This window comes from Primulina tabacum, chromosome 10, assembly GCF_025594145.1.
Source record: "Primulina tabacum isolate GXHZ01 chromosome 10, ASM2559414v2, whole genome shotgun sequence".
In the NCBI taxonomy this organism is placed as follows: domain Eukaryota; kingdom Viridiplantae; phylum Streptophyta; class Magnoliopsida; order Lamiales; family Gesneriaceae; genus Primulina; species Primulina tabacum.
In genome coordinates, this window is record NC_134559.1 from 6,846,510 (window position 1) to 6,864,875 (window position 18,366).

Sequence of the window (18,366 nt, forward strand, 5' to 3'; positions counted from 1 at the left end):
CACATAGATAACGAAGAACAAAAGGAAGGGGAAAATGATTATAGCATCATTTATATGAGTAAGTCTCTTGTAAGACGATCTCACGAATTTTATCTGTGAGACGGGTCAACCCTATCGATATTCACAATAAAAAGTAATACTCTTAGTATAAAAAGTAATACTTTTTTCATGGATGACCAAAATAAGAGACCCGTCTAACAAAATACGACCCGTGAGACCGTCTCATACAAATTTTTGTCCATCCTTATATATAGTCCGTGTTGTGTAATAATTGTCCCTAGCTAATGAGACAACGATAAAAACGTGGTACTTGAGCTGTAAAATAGTTTAAAATATTTAAGTTATACATTTACTATTCCCTATAAATTAGTAAAATGACAAACGTTCAATCTGACAATTTGTGTATGGACTATGGAACGAGACAAAACTAGAAATATTAATTAGGGGGGCGAAATTATAATTTTTTTAGTAGTAGTTAGCTTTTAAAAACAAAAAAAGGTATATAAATTAAAATATATATTAACTTATAAAATTCAAAATATAAGTAACATAATCAAATATCATAAAAAAACATTCTAGAGGTTGACCTCACTTCTTAATTATTGGTATCTTTCATGGGATCAAGTTCTCTATTCACATTAACTAATTATCTCAGTTGTTTCTCCTATCGGCATTTTGTTTGATTGCAAATATTTATCAATATTTTAACCAATCCATTTTCAATATTCAAATTTGAATAATCAATTTCCTAGTTGAATATCATATAATTAGGTATATTTCTGCAAGGTTATGAACCTATGATATAAATGGTCAATGTTAATGGCGGAATCTGGTTATGAGCAAAAGGCATACGTAAAAACGGTAGAATGTAAATAGATTTCACTTGAGGCCAAATATAAAAGTACAAAACCACTTGAAAATCGACAATGATATCGACTCGGTATTATTCCAGTCCTACAATTGAGTAGAGACCGATGAAAACAGAATTAAAATGCAAAGCAGAAACTGGCATGAACAAAGAATACAAGACAAATAATCAAATCATCAAACAATAAAGCAAATTGCGAATAAATCCTAAAATTGCAGCTCCGAATCTCGGATCAGTTAATTCACAAAATGGCAGTTTCTCCTGATCTGACCCTGAGTTCCAGTGAGCACTTCGATCTTCCCCATCTTCACCATGGCGGCTGCGAACTTCGTAGCCCATGTATGTCCATGTTGAGCATTGTTCAAGACAATTTTCTTGGTTAAAGGGCTGTCATACAAGGTTTGGTCTGTGGTGAAAAGACCCTTGTTCAGTTTCAAACCCACGTAGTACTTGTTGTCCAAAACATTAGGGGTGAAAGAATCGAGATTTACTGCAGGGTTTGCTGTTGTCGTTCCATTAACTGGGGGAGGACAGATTCTTTTCAAGAATGCAGCATATTTAGGGTCGAGGGTCGGGTCGACGGTAGGGTAGAGACGATTCAAGAAGGAAGAGCATTGAGAAATACCGATGGAGTGTGCGCCGGAGAGTGTCACCATTTCATCCAGGGACAGCCCTTTTCTGGCGAAGTTGTCTCTGAGAGCTGAGGCATTGAAGAATGGTGGGGGCAGGTTCAGAAGGGGTTCGAGTATTAAGGAGACGTTCCCGTCACGCCGACCAGATGGGACGTCGTAGTATATGTTCCCGACTTTACAGGCGCTGTCACGAGCTGCGAATGTGAGAATGTCCGCACAAGACACGATACCGGGGCATCGGATCTCCAGTTCGGCTTTGGCCGCATCTATCACCTCGAAGCCGCGCAGGCTTCCCTTATTTGGGATGCTTTCCTGTTCGGAATTTGGTCCATCCAACAGCAGAGAAGCATCACATCCCTGCAATGTACGTAAACATGCATGAGCTGCATAGGATTAGGTTGTAATACAATGATACACAAACACATTTAACATCATGTTTATTTTAACCAATTGAGGACATTTAAAATGAAGATTAATGGTGATTAAGATCTAAGACGAGAAGCCGTACCCGGACGAAACAATCGTGGAAATGCAACCTTATAAGGCCAGCAGCAAGGCCAGGGTTAAGCTTAACGAATTTGCTCACGTACTTCTGCACGACGAATTCTGCCTGAGGACAAGATTTGCTGTAGAAACCCACCCTAAATGGCGACTGCAACTTCGATGACACCGCAGAAACCGAACAAGATAAAATGAGAACGGAAAGAAACGTGATCAGTAATTTGCTACTGTAATATTTAGCCATTTTGTTCATGTATTAATTGAAAATATATATGTATATATATATTTATATATATATATATATATATATATGTATATATATCTCAGGCTCTAATTTAGATAAATACTTCAAGACAAAAATGCGATGCAATATGGAGAATTGATTGCTAGTATTTATAAGCAGCACAGGCGTATGCAAAACATTTTGGTTTTAAAAAAGGACTGACTTGTGTGGATGTCACAAGTTTCAACCATTTTTTATATGCTTAAATCTGAGCTTGATGCCCACTAACATCCAACTTGTCTCTGCTGAATCGTATATTTTATTTTAATTAGACTTATTGGGTACCATTATCTGTAACTAGCTATTATTGTGTATATATATAATAAGTCAACCGATTATTTTTTTATTTTAAAAACTTTGGTATTTTGAATATATCATGCTTGCACATGATTTAGCTTTGACTGCGTAGAGAGGAGGGAAAGTTGGCAAAAATGATTCTATCTTGACCATTTATAAGTGAGTATTTGCGATCACTGAAAAATTGATTCTTATTTTTAATTTTGTTTTAAGAATAAGTTTTTCGTATTTTCTTCCAATTTACCCTAAAGTTTGTATTTGTATCTATGCAATCTATTTAAAATATCAAAGTTTATCGCATGCTGATTTGATTCTTCGAAAGTGATTATATATGATATTTTGGTAAATAAATAATTTTTTGTGAAAAATGTGATATCCAATATTTTTGTATAAATTATTTAATTTAGAATTAAATGAACCGGAAAAAATATATGAAAAATAAATAAATAGGATTTCAAACGAGCACGAATCACTATTTTTTTTAAACGACAATATTTTAGCACATACATAATATATATCATTACAAATCCCATATAAGGCTATTGCGACTGTAATTAATGACATTTAGGACATCTCCGACCTTTGCACCAAAACGGTGCTCCAATGGAGGTTGTGTTACCCACCTATGCGCCGAATTGGTGCAGAGGCACTTTTTTTTTAAATTTTTTAAAATTTTTTGTTTTAATTATTATAAATATGTATTAAATTATTTATTTATTTTTAAAATATAAATATTATTTAAATAATAACAAAATATTTATTTTATTATTTTAATAATGAGATATCTAAACATAAAAATTAAAAATATTTAATCAAATAAATTTATAAATAGATTTTTAAATAATATTTATTTATTTATATTAACTAAAAATATTTAATTAATGGTTTGGTTTAATGATTTATAAATAATATAATAACTCAATACAAATGAAAATTTTTAATGCAATAAAATACAAAGATAACAATTGAAAATGTTAATTCTAACACAAATATAAATACAAAATATAACGATTAATATAAGTAAAATAAAAAATATTTCGAGAATATTTTTTTTGGTGTAAGATTTGAAATAATGGGATGGAGTTGGATATTGAATTTGATGCAAAAATTCAACTATTTTAGTGCAAAACTTGCACTAAAATAGAATTAATGGTTGGAGATGGTCTTCTTTATCATTTCACATCTGATAAATAATTCATTTATAAAATATCGTAAATCTCATTCATTGTTAAAAATAAGCGAATAAGTATCCAGTAAACGAGTTGACTCGATCCATATTTGGAGTAAAAAGTAATATTTTTTATATAAAAAATAATATTTTTTCATGAACCATGTGGATATGATTTGTTTCACAAAATTGACATTTAAAACGATCTCATATTAATTTTCTTGTAAGCCTTAAGTGGTTAATAACAATTGCACTAAGTAAATCGATTGATGAAAGGTGAGTTATCAATTTCAAATCACCACTTTTTTGCGTCAATTTCAATATCAATATCAATAAGAATTTCAATTTTTATATACATATAAAAATATTCTGACAAATTTACGTCCTATCCAATTAATTCAACAAGGATTGCACAAAATAACATCCTAAATTACAAAGGGTTGCAACCCTCTATTCAAAAATCAGCACTTTCTCGAACAAGGGATGATTCAATATAAACATTTCTAAAGTTGATAGGATAATAACCAAATTGATGATGTAAGTTTGTCCGTTTCGATTTTGGTCCTTTGAATAGTTAAAATTTTGTCTCAAAACACTAACTTTGTGTGTGTTTTTTTGGAAGAGGTACATTCTTGTTTCACCATAGTGGACTAGTGGTGACATAACATTATACACTTTAACAAGTTTTTATGTCATATTAGCACTCTAGTTAAATATGCCCAAAATAAAAAATAATAATAATGATTATAAAATTAATGTACCAAGACCAAAATTTATTTATTTAAATGACTAATTTAAATATTTTCCTGGGTTAATAGCTAAAATAGTTTTGTAAGTTTATCTATTTTGTTTTTGCTCAGGTAAGTATTCAATTTTAGGTGTTGATCATGAAAGTTATGTTATGTTTTTGTTTTGAGTCGTTTTTCTATTGAAGGTTGACATGGCGCCAGACACATTAGCATTTTTCGGTGTCGCATCGGCATTTTTCGATGTTATGTCGGATTTTTCGATGTTACACCAGCAATCTATGAAAAAGGACTAAAAATCTAAACATAATCTAACTTACATAATTAAAATCAAAATAGAATACTTATAGGACAATAAAAAATGGACAAACTTACAAGACCAATTTGATTATTTTTTCTAAATTTTATTTAGGTATCATATGCCTACTCATTCCATCATTTCAATATTGTGTATTACTATAAGAGGTGTCAAAAAAGAACTCAACCCGCCAACCCAACAAGAGTCGATACGAAAAAGGGTTAGAGTTGGGGGTTTATTGATTTAGTTCGGATCGAGTTTGACACGAAAGTTGACCAAAAAAAATTTGGTTGGATTGGGTTCGGCTTGATCTGAATTGAGAATCGGGTTACCCATCAACCCGAACTCACCTGAACAACCGACCCATTTATATATTTTTTTCAAGGTTTGACTCGTACTAAATTGTGTAGAACGATGAAAAATGGAGTTTGAAACTTGAAAGTTATTTTGTCATGATGTTTGAATGTTTTTTTTATTGTATATTGATATCATAAAATTTTCATCATGTATATTTATTTTGGGAAATATTTGTATTTTTAAACTAGTGTTTCTTTTGTGGAGTAACTAATAATTTAGATAATTATATTCTTAAATTTAAATAAACCTATGAAACATTTTATCATATTTGTGCGATATTTTTTATTATATTTTTGAATTAAATATTATTATGTTTTTGAATTTTATATTTAATTATTCATTAAACAATAAAAGAAAAATGTTGCATGGTAAAAAATCATATCGGGTTGATAGGTTGCTTTCGGGTTTGGATTGAAATTTTTTTTAATGCCGTTACTTCATCCCAACCCGAACTCCTAATTACCATCATAACAGTGTGATTAATCTACTGTCTATTATCTATCATTTATTAATTATCGTCTTTAAAGTCATATAAAAATAGATTGCCAGATACGTACCTTCTAGAATTTTCATTGATGGCAGGCTCACTTATTTATTTTTTTATTTATTTTGTATAAATTAAATTATGCTGACTTTTTACGTTTGCTCATTGTTTACTCACGAGCCAATATTAATTCTTGTTAAATTAAACCACTTGATGATCACAAAGTCGACAATGATAATGTTTAATTCAGTCGCACAGCTGAGTAAAGACTGAAGATTATTGAAAAAGATTAAAATGTTTAAATGCAAAGTTTCAGGCATGAACAAAGAATACAAGACAAATAATCAAATCATCAAACAATAATGCAAATTGCAAATAAATGCTAAAATAGCAGCTCCGGTCAGTTAATTCACAAAATGGCAGTTTCTCCTGATCTGACCCTGAGTTCCGGTGAGCACTTCGATCTTCCCCATCTTCACCATGGCGGCTGCGAACTTCGTAGCCCATGTATGTCCATGTTGAGCGTTGTTCAAGACAATTTTCTTGGTTAAAGGGCTGTTATACAAGGTTTGGTCCGTGGTGAAAAGACCCTTGTTCAGTTTCAAACCCACGTAGTACTTGTTGTCCAAAACATTAGGGGTGAAAGAATCGAGATTTACTGCAGGGTTTGCTGTTGTCGTTCCATTAACTGGGGGTGGACAGATTCTTTTCAAGAATGCAGCATATTTAGGGTCAAGGGTCGGGTCGACGGTCGGGTAGAGACGATTCAAGAAGGAAGAGCATTGCGAAATGCCGATGGAGTGTGCGCCGGAGAGTGTCACCATTTCATCCAGGGACAGCCCTTTTCTGGCGAAGTTGTCTCTGAGAGCTGATGCATTGAAGAATGGTGGGGGCAAGTTCAGAAGGGGTTCGAGTATTAAGGAGACGTTCCCGTCACGCCGACCAGATGGGACGTCGTAGTATATGTTCCCGACTTTCCATGCGCTGTCACGAGCTGCGAATGTCAGAATGTCCGCACAAGACACGATACCGGGGCATCGGATCTCCAGTTCGGCTTTGGCCGCATCTATCACCTCGAAGCCGCGCAGGCTTCCCTTGTTTGGGATGCTTTCCTGTTCGGAATTTGGTCCATCCAACAGCAGAGAAGCATCACATCCCTGAAATGTACGTAAACATGAATGAGCTGCATAGGATTAGGTTGCAATACAATGATACACACACACATTTAACATCATGTCTATTTTAACCAATTGAGGACATTTAAAATCAAGATTAATGGTGATTAAGATCTAAGACCAGAAGCCGTACCCGGACGAAACAATCGTGGAAATGTAACCTTATAAGGCCAGCAGCAAGGCCAGGGTTAAGCCTGACGAATTTGCTCACGTACTTCTGCACGACGAATTCTGCCTGAGGACAAGATTTGCTGTAGAATCCCACCCTAAATGGCGACTGCAACTTCGATGGCACCGCAGAAACCGAACAAGATAAAACGAGAAAGGAAAGAAACGTGATCAGTAATTTGCTACTGTAATATTTAGCCATTTTGTTCATGTATTAATTGAAAAAAAGATATATATATATATATATATATATATATATATCTCAGGCTCTAATTTAGATAAATACTTCAAGACAAAAATGCGATGAAATATGGAGAATTGATTGCTAGTATTTATAAGCAGAAGAGGCGTATGCAAAACATTTTGGTTTTAAAAAAGGACTGACTTGTGTGGATGTCACAAGTTTCAACCATTTCTTATATGCTTAAATCTGAGCTTGATGCCCACTAACATCCAACTTGTCTCTGCTGAGTCGTATATTTTTATTTTAATTAGACTTATTGGATCTGTCACTATTATTGTGTATATATATAATAAGTCAACCAATTAATTTTTTATTTTAAAAACTTTGGTATTTTGAATATATCATGCTTGCACATTTAGATTTGAGTGCGTATCCAATGGGTGAGTGACATCTTATCGGTGCTCACATAGGTGTGCACGGTAGGTGTGCAGCATATCAAAACTGTATATATATATATATATATATATTGTTTTAATTATTATAAATATGTATTTATTTTTTATTTGTTTTTTAAATATAAATATTATTTAAGTAATAATAAAATATTTTTAATAATGAGATATCTAAAAATAAACATTAAAAATATTTAATAAAATAAATTTATAAATAGGTTTTTAAATAATATTTATTTATTTATATTAATTAAAAATATTTAATTAATGGTTTGATTTAATGATTTATTAATAATATAATAACTCAATACAAATGAAATTTTTTAATGCAATAATATGATTTGTAAAAATACAAAGATAACAACTGAAAATATTAATTCTAACACAAATATAAATACAAAATATAACGATTAATATAAGTAAAATAAAAAGAATATTTCGATAATATTCTTTTTGGTGTAAGATTTGAAATAAATTGGTTGAAGTTGAATGTTGAATTTAATACAAACATTCAACTATTTTAGTGCAAAACTTGCACTAAAATAGAATTAATGGTTGAAGATGGTCTTACTTATCATTTCACATCTTATCAATAATTCATTATAAAATATCGTAAATCTCATTCATTGTTAAAAATAAGCGAGTAGGTATCCAGTAAACAAGTTGACTCTAGCCATATTTGGAGTAAAAAGTAATATTTCTGATATAAAAAATAATATTTTTTCATAAACCATGCAGGTATGATTTCTTTCACAAAATTGAGATTTAAAACGATCTCATATGAATTTTCTTGTAAGCCTTAAGTGGTTAATAACAATTGCACTAAGTAAATCGACTAATGAAAGGTGAATCTAATCAATTTCATTAATATCACCAATTTTCAGCGTCAATGTCAATGTCAATTTCAATTTTTATATACATATAAAAATATTCAGACGACTTTATGTCCTATCCAATTAATTCAACAAGGATTGAACAAAATAACATCCTAAATTACAAAGGGAGCAGCATTCTAATCAAAATCAGCACTTTCTAGAACAAGATAACCAAATTGATCATGTAAGTTTGCCCGTTTCGATTTTGGTCCTTTAGATAGTTAAAATTTGGTCTCGAAACACTAACTTTGTGTGTGTTTTTTGGAAGAGGTACAGTCTTGTTTCAACGGAGTGTTGACATAACATTATACACGTTAACAAGTTTTTATGTCATATTAGCACTCTAGTTAAATAGGCCCAAAATAAAAAATAATAACAATGATTATAAAATTAACGTACCAAGTCCAAAATTTAATTATTTAAAAGACTAATTTGGATATTTTTCTGGGTTAATAGCTAAAATATTTTTGTAAGTTTATCTATTTTAATTTGTTTTTGCTCATGTAAGTATTCAATTTTAGGTGTTGGTCCTCAAAGTTATGTTAAGTTTTTGTTTTGAGTCGTTTTTCTATTGAGGGTTGACATGGCACGAGACACGTTAGCATTTCTCGGTGCCACATTGGCATTTTTAGGTGTTATGTCAGATTTTTCGATGTCACACCAGCACTCCATGAAAAAAGACTAAAAATCTAAACATAATCAAACTTACAGAACCAAAATCAAAATAGAATACTTATAGGACAATACAAAATGGACAAACTTACAAGACCAATTTGATTATTTTTTCTAAATTTGATTTAGGTATCATATGCCTACTCATTCCATCATGTCAATATTGTGTATTACTATCAGGGGTGTCCAAGATGAACTCGACCCGTCAACCCAACAAGAGTCGATATGAAAAATATCGGGTTAGAGTTTGGGTTTTTTGGTTCAGGTCGGATCGAATTTGACACGAAAGCTGACCAAAAAAAATTGGTTGGGTTAGGTTCGGATTAATCTGAATTGAGAATCGGGTTACCCATCAACCCGAACTCATATGACCAACCGATCCATTTATTTATTTTTTTCAAGGTTTGACTCGTACGAAAATATGTAAAACGATGAAAAAGTGGAGTTTGAAACTTGATAGTTACTTTGTGATGTTTGAATGTGTTTTTAATTGTATATTGATATAATAAATTTTTCATCATGTATATTTATTTTGTGAAATATTTGTATTTTTAAACTATTGTTTCTTTTGTGGAGTAACTAATAATTTAGATAATTATATTCTTAAATTTAAATAAACCTATGAAACATTATTATCATATTTGTGCGATGTTTTTTATTATTTTTTTGAATTAAGATATTATTATGTGTTTTTAATTTTATTTGTAGTTATTTATTGTTGTCCAAAATATATGGAAAACAGGACAGATAGCTATGTGTAAAACCAGCAAATCAGTATAGTGAATCAAAACAGTAGTATAATGCTTAATTAAATCAAATCGATGCATGTAGCTTATACAGTTTCCTTAAAACAGATTCGCCCCCCAGTACGTGCTCCGAGGATTCAGCGGACGTCTGTTTCCCAGGATACAATGGGCAAACCAGCAGAGTTGCAGCACAAAGCACTATGCTAGCGAACAAAAGCAGTACCTGAACTTTATCAGTGAACGGAGCAGAAGCAGAACAAGCAGAAGCAATACTGTAGCAGCAGAAGCAGAAGTAGTACTGCAGCAGAAGCAGAAGCAGTACTGTAGCAGAACAGAAGTACTATAGCAGAAGAGCAGCAGTACTATAGCAGAGGTACTACAGTAGCAGAAGAACTGTTGCAGTAAGAGAAAGTGGATTTTTCGGTCTCTTTTTCTGGCCTTGACACATATCCTATTTATACATACCTATACAAGCCATACGAAAGGCCAAAGGTTGTCATAAAGATGCCTTTAAGATGGTAGATGAAGCATCAACAGTTGGGGAGATGAAGCACCAACAGTCATGCCATGCGAAAGGTCTCAAGGGCATGTGAAAGATCTCAACTGAAAAAAAAAATTAACAAAAGTTGGCATAGACTGCTAGGCGATTTTTTGCCTTGATCGGTCCGACATTCGACGCACCCAAGTCGCGCTCGTACGCTTGCACACAAGTCAAACCTTTTTCCACTGCAAATCGGGCCCATGATTTGGGCCCCCCTGCGCCTGTGTGCGCGAGAGAGAGCCTCTTGACCAATCATTGTTATACCTCCATAAAGTGTAACACAATAAAATAAACTTATCTATACAACTTCAATTTTTCAATGTGGGACAAACCCACCTTTTCAAATTTCCATTCACTCACATGCAAAATCCATAAGCCTAAAAGCCCACCTTTAATCCAACATTTATTAAATAATAAAAGAAAAATGTTGCATGGTAAAAATTCTGATCGGGTTGATCAGGTTGGTTTCGGGTTTGGATTGGAATTTTTTAATACCCTTGCTTCGTCCCAACCCGAATTGACATTCCTAATTACCATCATAACAGTGTGATCAATCTATTGTCTATTATCTATCATTTACTAATTATCGTCTTTAAACTCAAATAAAAATAGATTGCCAGACACGTACCTTCTAAAATTTTCATTTGATGGCAGGCTCACTTATTTATTTTGTATAAATTAAATTATGCTGACTTTTTACGTTTGCTCATTGTTAACGCACGAGTCAGTATTAATTCTTGTTAAACCACTTGATTATCACAAAGTCGACAATGATAATGTTCAGTCGCACAACTGAGTGGAGACTGAAGATTATTGAAACAGATTAAAATGTTTAAATGCAAAATTTAAGCAGAAACTGGCATGAACAAAGAATAAAAGACAAATAATCAAATCATCAAACAATAAAGAAAATTGCGAATAAATCCTAAAATAGCAGCTCCGATCAGTTAATTCACAAAATGGCAGTTTCTCCTGATCTGACCCTGAGTTCCGGTGAGCACTTCGATCTTCCCCATCTTGACCATGGCGGCTGCGAACTTCGTAGCCCATGTATGTCCATGTTGAGCATTGTTCAAGACAATTTTCTTGGTTAAAGGGCTGTCATACAAGGTTTGGTCCGTGGTGAAAAGACCCTTGTTCAGTTTCAAACCCACGTAGTACTTGTTGTCCAAAACATTAGGGGTGAAAGAATCGAGATTTACTGCAAGGTTTGCTGTTGTCGTTCCATTAACTGGGGGAGGACAGATTCTTTTCAAGAATGCAGCATATTTAGGGTCGAGGGTCGGGTCGACGGTAGGGTAGAGACGATTCAAGAAGGAAGAGCATTGAGAAATACCGATGGAGTGTGAGCCGGAGAGTGTCACCATTTCATCCAGGGACAGCCCTTTTCTGGCGAAATTGTCTCCGAGAGCTGATGCATTGAAGAATGGTGGGGGCAAGTTCAGAAGGGGTTCGAGTATTAAGGAAACGTTCCCGTCACGCCGACCAGATGGGACGTCGTAGTATATGTTCCCGACTTTCCATGCGCTGTCACGAGCTGCGAATGTGAGAATGTCCGCACAAGACACGATACCGGGGCATCGGATCTCCAGTTCGGCTTTGGCCGCATCTATCACCTCGAAGCCGCGCAGGCTTCCCTTATTTGGGATGCTTTCCTGTTCGGAATTTGGTCCATCCAACAGCAGAGAAGCATCACATCCCTGAAATGTACGTAAACATGCATGAGCTGCATAGGATTAGGTTGTAATACAATGATACACACACACATTTAACATCATGTCTATTTTAACCAATTGAGGACATTTAAAATCAAGATTAATGGTGATTAAGATCTAAGACGAGAAGCCGTACCCGGACGAAACAATCGTGGAAATGCAACCTTATAAGGCCAGCAGCAAGGCCAGGGTTAAGCCTGACGAATTTGCTCACGTACTTCTGCACGACGAATTCTGCCTGAGGACAAGATTTGCTGTAGAATCCCACCCTAAATGGCGACTGCAACTTCGATGACACCGCAGAAACCGAACAAGATAAAACGAGAAAGGAAAGAAACGTGATCAGTAATTTGCTACTGTAATATTTAGCCATTTTGTGTATATATATATATATATTATATTAATGGAGTAAAAGTGGATGGAATATGGAGAATTGATTGCTGGCTAATATTTATAGGCACATGGCAGCGGGAGCAAAAGATAGTGGATTTACGTGGGTGGAAGTAAGCAAGTTGCAAATTCTTGTATGCATAAAGCTTAACATGATCTCCACTAATATCCAACTCGTTTCTTAATTAAGTATTTGAATTCTTCTTCCTTTGGTATATTTAAATTTGATTGGAGTTGTTGTGTAGCATTATCCGAGAATATTGTTGTTGGTTTGGTTAAAAGTAATGGGCATCTTTTGGTTTGAATGTTATAAGGAGTTCAATTGAATTTTCCATAATAAAAATTATTTTGGACGGAAAATTATAATTTATATCATATAATTTGCATTTTTCTATTTTTAGCATATTACCGGTGAATTTACATTTTTAGTTATGTAACTTATGTGTTTTTTCTATTTTTTTCTTGTTATGGTAAATTTTCATTTTTAGACTTGTAACATGTATCAAAAATGGAAAAAAAAAAACAAACAAACAAGTTACAAGACAAAAAATGAAAATTTATCATAACAAGATCAAAATATAAAAAAAATGTAAGTTACGTTACTAAAAATACAAATTCATTAGTAAAAAAAAATATAAAATATATACGGGAAGACGATCCAACATCATATTAATTTCTGAGGGCTATCTTTTCCTCTTGAAAATTCATGTTTTCTTTTTCAGCAGATCTAACGGTTCCGATGCATTTGGAGCATTTCTAAACATGTAGCTAGACTCTTGTGAGACGTGTCAATCATCTCCATATTTACAATAATAAGTAACACTTTTAGTCTAAAAATATTACTTTTTCATGAGTGACTCAAATATGATATCTATATCACAAAATTGACTCGTAAGACCGTCTCACAAAATTTTTTGTATTGAAATTATTAGATCTGGCTGAATGATATTAATCTTCTGCCATGTTGAATTAACTCTTTTATTATTATTTTTGGAATCATCATTACGACCAATCAAAACGAGCTATTACAAACATCACAAGTAAATTATTAATACCACGAATAATCGAATACTACAACTAACAATCAGTGAGACTCGAACCTAATACTTCTAGGGTCTCGAGGCCTCCCATTGTCAATAGATCAAGAGATCATTAGCCAGATCGAATTAACTCTGGTTCACTTACAACATGATACATTGTACTCTCATATCAAGTCCAATCCGATTCAATATCATATCTATTAAATTTGGGTCAAGTGTGGTTTTACGGACTCAGGTGACCTGATTTATGTTTTAAATAAATAAAAAATAAATCAACCCATTTTTTTATCATATCAATTTTATCATGATATAGTTTTTATTTTAAAAAGTTTGATAAATTTTTAAAATGTATATTTTTTAAAATCGTGTTTACGAAATATTCTCAATTTATTTATGAGTAGATCTCTTGTGAGACGGTCTCACGGATCTTTATCTGTGAGGCGTGTCAACCTTACCGATATTCACAATAAAAAGTAATACTCTTAGTATAAAAAGTAATAATTTTTCATGAATGATCCAAATAAGATATCCGTCTCACAAATACGACCCGTGAGACCGTCTCACACAAGTTTTTGCCTTTATTATTTTGATAGGAAGCTATCTAAATCATAGTACACAAATCAAAACGTTTTTCAATATAATAAAAAAATGTTTTTTTAGCAAAATAAAAAATTGAAATTCTGAAGAGCAAACTTTACCTTGTTTTCCTCGTATGATTTATTAATTAACTGTTAGATATGAGAAAAAGACTTGTAATCTTATGAAAACTTTTAGTGATTCAACAACCAAAGTGGTTGAAAAAACAACTGCAAATTATTGAAATGTTTTAAAACGTAGAAATCATACATTTACTTATTTAGGCCCGGACCAAAGCATAAAGGCCCAAATCCAAAACCCATCGTCCAATTAATTTATCAAATGCATATCATTTGTGTACTATATCAGTTTTCCTGTGTATCCACCATATGTTCAACTTCTGTGTTTACCAATGAGATGGTATTCTCCTAACAGATATGATGAAGAAAGTCAAAATTATATATCTAATAAACGAGTGTCAACTCATTGGTGGACACAGGTTGACATTTAATATGAGAGTGTCAATCTCATTGATAGACACATAGATTAGTACGATTGGTAAACATAATAGCAAAATCGTCTAATATATATCAAATATAGTAAACATTGCACTGCTAACTCATTTAATCAATGCTAGATAATTTTCCAGAAAAAAATTTATAAATTTAGAAAATAGAAATAAATATGTATTAAAGTATTTCAACAATACATTAACACACCATCCAAGAGTCCAGTTTTGATTATATTGTGAGGTCTATATATTTTTATGGACGGTGTTTATAACCCATTTGACACCAAGATATTACACTTGACACAAAATTTTAAAATCTAGATTTAATAACAACATATTCTTCCCCGACTCAAAAGATATATTAAAGGTGTGTTTGGTTGAGTGGATTAAACAAGGATAGATTAATAATCAAACACTTATCAAATGTTTGGTTAAAATTATAAGATATTTTAATAATCATTTTGACCTGATTTAAGATTCAATTTTGTGGATAAATATTTGATTATTAATCTAACAAATCAAGTGGGATACACTATCAAACCTCAATAAATTACATTTTTCTCCTCTTATTTCCTAAAGTGTTAAAGTTATTTATTGAATAAAAAGTTTATTTTAAAGTGTTGTACGTTAGACGTCGATCCTGATATTTAATATACATCATTATTATTTAATTTGATTTAAACTTTAAAAAATATAAAGATATATTTTATTTTGAAAAAAATAATCTATTTGTATATTTTTTTAATAAAATAATAAAAACTAAATTTTAATGTTGGTTATGCTTTTCAATAATATTTTTTATTTTTATTATATTTAATTTTATGATATTTACACTTATTAATTCAAAAATTATTAATCTCTTTATTATTAACATTATTAACATTATTATTATTATTATTATGTATTGCTTCTATATGTGTACAACAAATGATTAAACTTAGAAAGTGTATAATAGTAAATTTATTAATATTTAAAAACTAATCATATATTCAAAATGTTGAACCAAACAATCTTAATAGTATCACATAATGTGGGGACCCGGATGCTAATTCCAATTTTAATCATTCTTAGGAATGAATCAATCAATTATTATAAACAGGGTCTAAATTTTTTTTTAAAATACAAAGCGGAAACGTAATGTAATTTATTTCAAATTACATATTAAACATAAACATACAAATCTTGTATTATCTACAAGAACTCAACTAGGTTCAACTATATATTAGTGCTGAATTCTAAGTTGCTTTGGAGCCCGGATTTTCACGCTATCTAGTCCAGCCTCGTTCTCTTCATGACCCTGATCCTATCCCACCCTGTTGCCATGCACACATACAAACAAGACAACAGCCGAATAACTCCGGTGAGAATTACATTCTCAGTATAAATCATGTATACATGCAATAATATAATCAATATAAACGCATATAACCGACATTCATAACATGTATCCAAATCAGATTATAAATCCATATCAAGAATAAATCATATTCTAAACATGTACCATCATCAGGAACATAAATCGACATGTACCATACTCAGGAACATAACCAACATAAATCAATATAAACTGTCAATCGTACTCGTGACTCCACGACTCAGACTAGACTCAATACTCGTCTAGGGATCCCGGTTTCCAGATGTGGGTATTCCTATATCGACCAACAGTAATAGAAAATACTCCAGTTCTATCCACGTCGATATAACCAAACATCCGGTGTCCTGACCTAACCGTCATGGACTGTGGCCCTATCGCCAATATCCTATCTTGTGACATCGTGCAATGTGCCCGTGGCGATCCCACCACTATCAGGCACATCTGTCCCAAGATTCCTATACTATCTTGTGACATCGTGCAATGTGCCCGTGGCGATCCCGCCACTATCAGGCACTTCTGTCACAAGATTACTCGTCGAGACTCGTCTAACACATGCTCTCTATAAATCCATAGAACAAGCATATCAAATCAAGTCAATGCAAATAATAACAACTAGTATGTGATTTAGGGAAACTCAAGTCCAAACCTCACTCGAGTTGTGCAATCCCAACTCAACATTAAGTTATACCTTTATCTTCTCGGTCTGACGAAGACGAAGTCTCGAATTCAACTCTGTCCATATCCAATCTGATAATGACAATCGAATAGATACAATATCAGTATATAACTCAGTTCAAAACCTGTTCTGATCAATACTCAAATCAAAACATAATCTGATCAATGCCAATCGACATATGGTACCACAATACAATCTCATCCAATACCGAATCTGATCAATATCAATTTACGGATGTTTCGACGGTATAACAATACAATCTCGATAGCCCCGTCAGTCCCAACATCACAGATATAGTACCAGAACTCATAATCAATATCAGTACAAATCATAATCTCAACGATAATACAAATCTGATATCGATTCTTAATCAAATCGACTCCAAAAATCATAACAATTTCATACGGTATCTGTTCTTCGATCCGGTTTCGATTATACAATGTCTGATGTCGCAAGAACACTATATATGAATCCTATTCAATTCTAACAATGCCATAATTTCAAAGCATGTCAAAACGTAACAAAACTTACGTCCAATTGTAGCTTGTGTCGATAGGAACACAGTAAGTACTGTATTCGGATTGGAATTCTGACGGTTTCTCGACTCCTATTTCTTTTTCCTTATTCTGAAATGCAAACTTATTTCTTATATATATATATATATATATATATAGACACACACACACACACGTACACGTTGCCAGGTTATGGCAAGTGGCTTGTTCTTGTTTTGCATGTTCTATCCGGAAATCAGCTGCTGACTGCTCGCGCATATGCGCGAGACCTACTGTCTCGTGCATTCCACCACCCGCACATATGCTCGCCTTCTGCCGCGCATGTGCGCCGAACTCTCTGGAGTTCTTACTTGTGCTACCTCTCACCTCGCGCATATGCGCGATCTTACTCCGCGCATATGCACCGGGTCTTCTGGCCAAATTGCGCATAGCTCGTGCATTAAGTCGCGCATGTGCGCGAATGACACCTCCATCGCACATATTTTGCGGCTTTCCCAGTCTAATCCATACCGTCCATATTTACCTTAATTAACCCAGAAATCATCTCAGATTAATCTCAGATTACAGTAATTAAAATCTCGGGCATTACACATAATGTTTGAATAATAATATATCAATATTGTTATCTATAGCATAATCAATCATTTATTTATCTCATCACTTGTACCAAATACATCCTAATAGAAAACAAGAAAACTATGTTGAACAAGTCCACAATGCCTCGGGACTCATAAGCCCACAAAGAAAGGACAGAAAACACATCTTTTTTACATCATCGTCCACGTTACATTAATATTGTATCGAAAATGAACTAAAATTAAAAAAAACAAATATAACAAATTGAAATTGAAATTTGACAACATAAAAAATCAAAATCATAAAAAACATAAATAAATTACCAAAATTACAAAATTTTCTTTATTGATCTATATATCTAAACTTTTATACTATGTACTATATTATTAAGTTTGAGACACCTAGAGTTATTGACTTTGGTGTAATGATAAATTTTTTAAAATACCAGTAGTATCTTTATAGAATGATAAAAGTACTATATTTTTATTTAATAAATAATATTATATAAATCTATTTTAGTAAATGTGTACATTCCCTTTTCGCTA

The 18,366-nt window shown here is 32.6% G+C and overlaps 3 protein-coding genes across 3 annotated transcripts; all 3 read right to left on the bottom strand.

Annotated features, from left to right (window-relative positions):
* Positions 1–853: 853 nt before the first annotated feature.
* Positions 854–2,261, bottom strand: LOC142505721 (peroxidase 5-like). The gene is made up of 2 exons (XM_075618825.1): positions 2,009–2,261; positions 854–1,857 (listed from the first exon to the last, which is right to left on the bottom strand). The coding sequence occupies exons 1-2, from the start codon at positions 2,252–2,254 to the stop codon at positions 1,105–1,107; spliced, it is 999 nt and encodes a 332-aa protein (XP_075474940.1). The 5' UTR covers positions 2,255–2,261; the 3' UTR covers positions 854–1,104.
* Positions 2,262–5,958: 3,697 nt separating this feature from the next.
* On the bottom strand, positions 5,959–7,179 carry LOC142504870 (peroxidase 5-like). The gene is made up of 2 exons (XM_075617714.1): positions 6,943–7,179; positions 5,959–6,791 (listed from the first exon to the last, which is right to left on the bottom strand). Exons 1-2 carry the CDS (start codon positions 7,177–7,179, stop codon positions 6,039–6,041), a joined length of 990 nt encoding a protein of 329 aa, XP_075473829.1. The 3' UTR covers positions 5,959–6,038.
* A 4,134-nt stretch (positions 7,180–11,313) lies between these two features.
* On the bottom strand, positions 11,314–12,543 carry LOC142505790 (peroxidase 5-like). The gene is made up of 2 exons (XM_075618899.1): positions 12,299–12,543; positions 11,314–12,147 (listed from the first exon to the last, which is right to left on the bottom strand). The coding sequence occupies exons 1-2, from the start codon at positions 12,533–12,535 to the stop codon at positions 11,395–11,397; spliced, it is 990 nt and encodes a 329-aa protein (XP_075475014.1). The 5' UTR covers positions 12,536–12,543; the 3' UTR covers positions 11,314–11,394.
* Between the last annotated feature and the right edge of the window lie 5,823 nt (positions 12,544–18,366).

What these genes read in the sequence shown, in the direction of transcription:
- LOC142505721 (XM_075618825.1), bottom strand. Translation starts at nt 2,254, where the DNA reads ATGAACAAAATGGCTAAATATTACAGTAGCAAATTACTGATCACGTTT. An exon ending in TCCACGATTGTTTCGTCCGG is followed by an intron (nt 1,858 to 2,008) that starts GTACGGCTTCTC and finishes CGTACATTGCAG; the next exon opens with GGATGTGATGCTTCTCTGCT.
- LOC142504870 (XM_075617714.1), bottom strand. Translation starts at nt 7,179, where the DNA reads ATGGCTAAATATTACAGTAGCAAATTACTGATCACGTTTCTTTCCTTT. An exon ending in TCCACGATTGTTTCGTCCGG is followed by an intron (nt 6,792 to 6,942) that starts GTACGGCTTCTG and finishes CGTACATTTCAG; the next exon opens with GGATGTGATGCTTCTCTGCT.
- LOC142505790 (XM_075618899.1), bottom strand. Translation starts at nt 12,535, where the DNA reads ATGGCTAAATATTACAGTAGCAAATTACTGATCACGTTTCTTTCCTTT. An exon ending in TCCACGATTGTTTCGTCCGG is followed by an intron (nt 12,148 to 12,298) that starts GTACGGCTTCTC and finishes CGTACATTTCAG; the next exon opens with GGATGTGATGCTTCTCTGCT.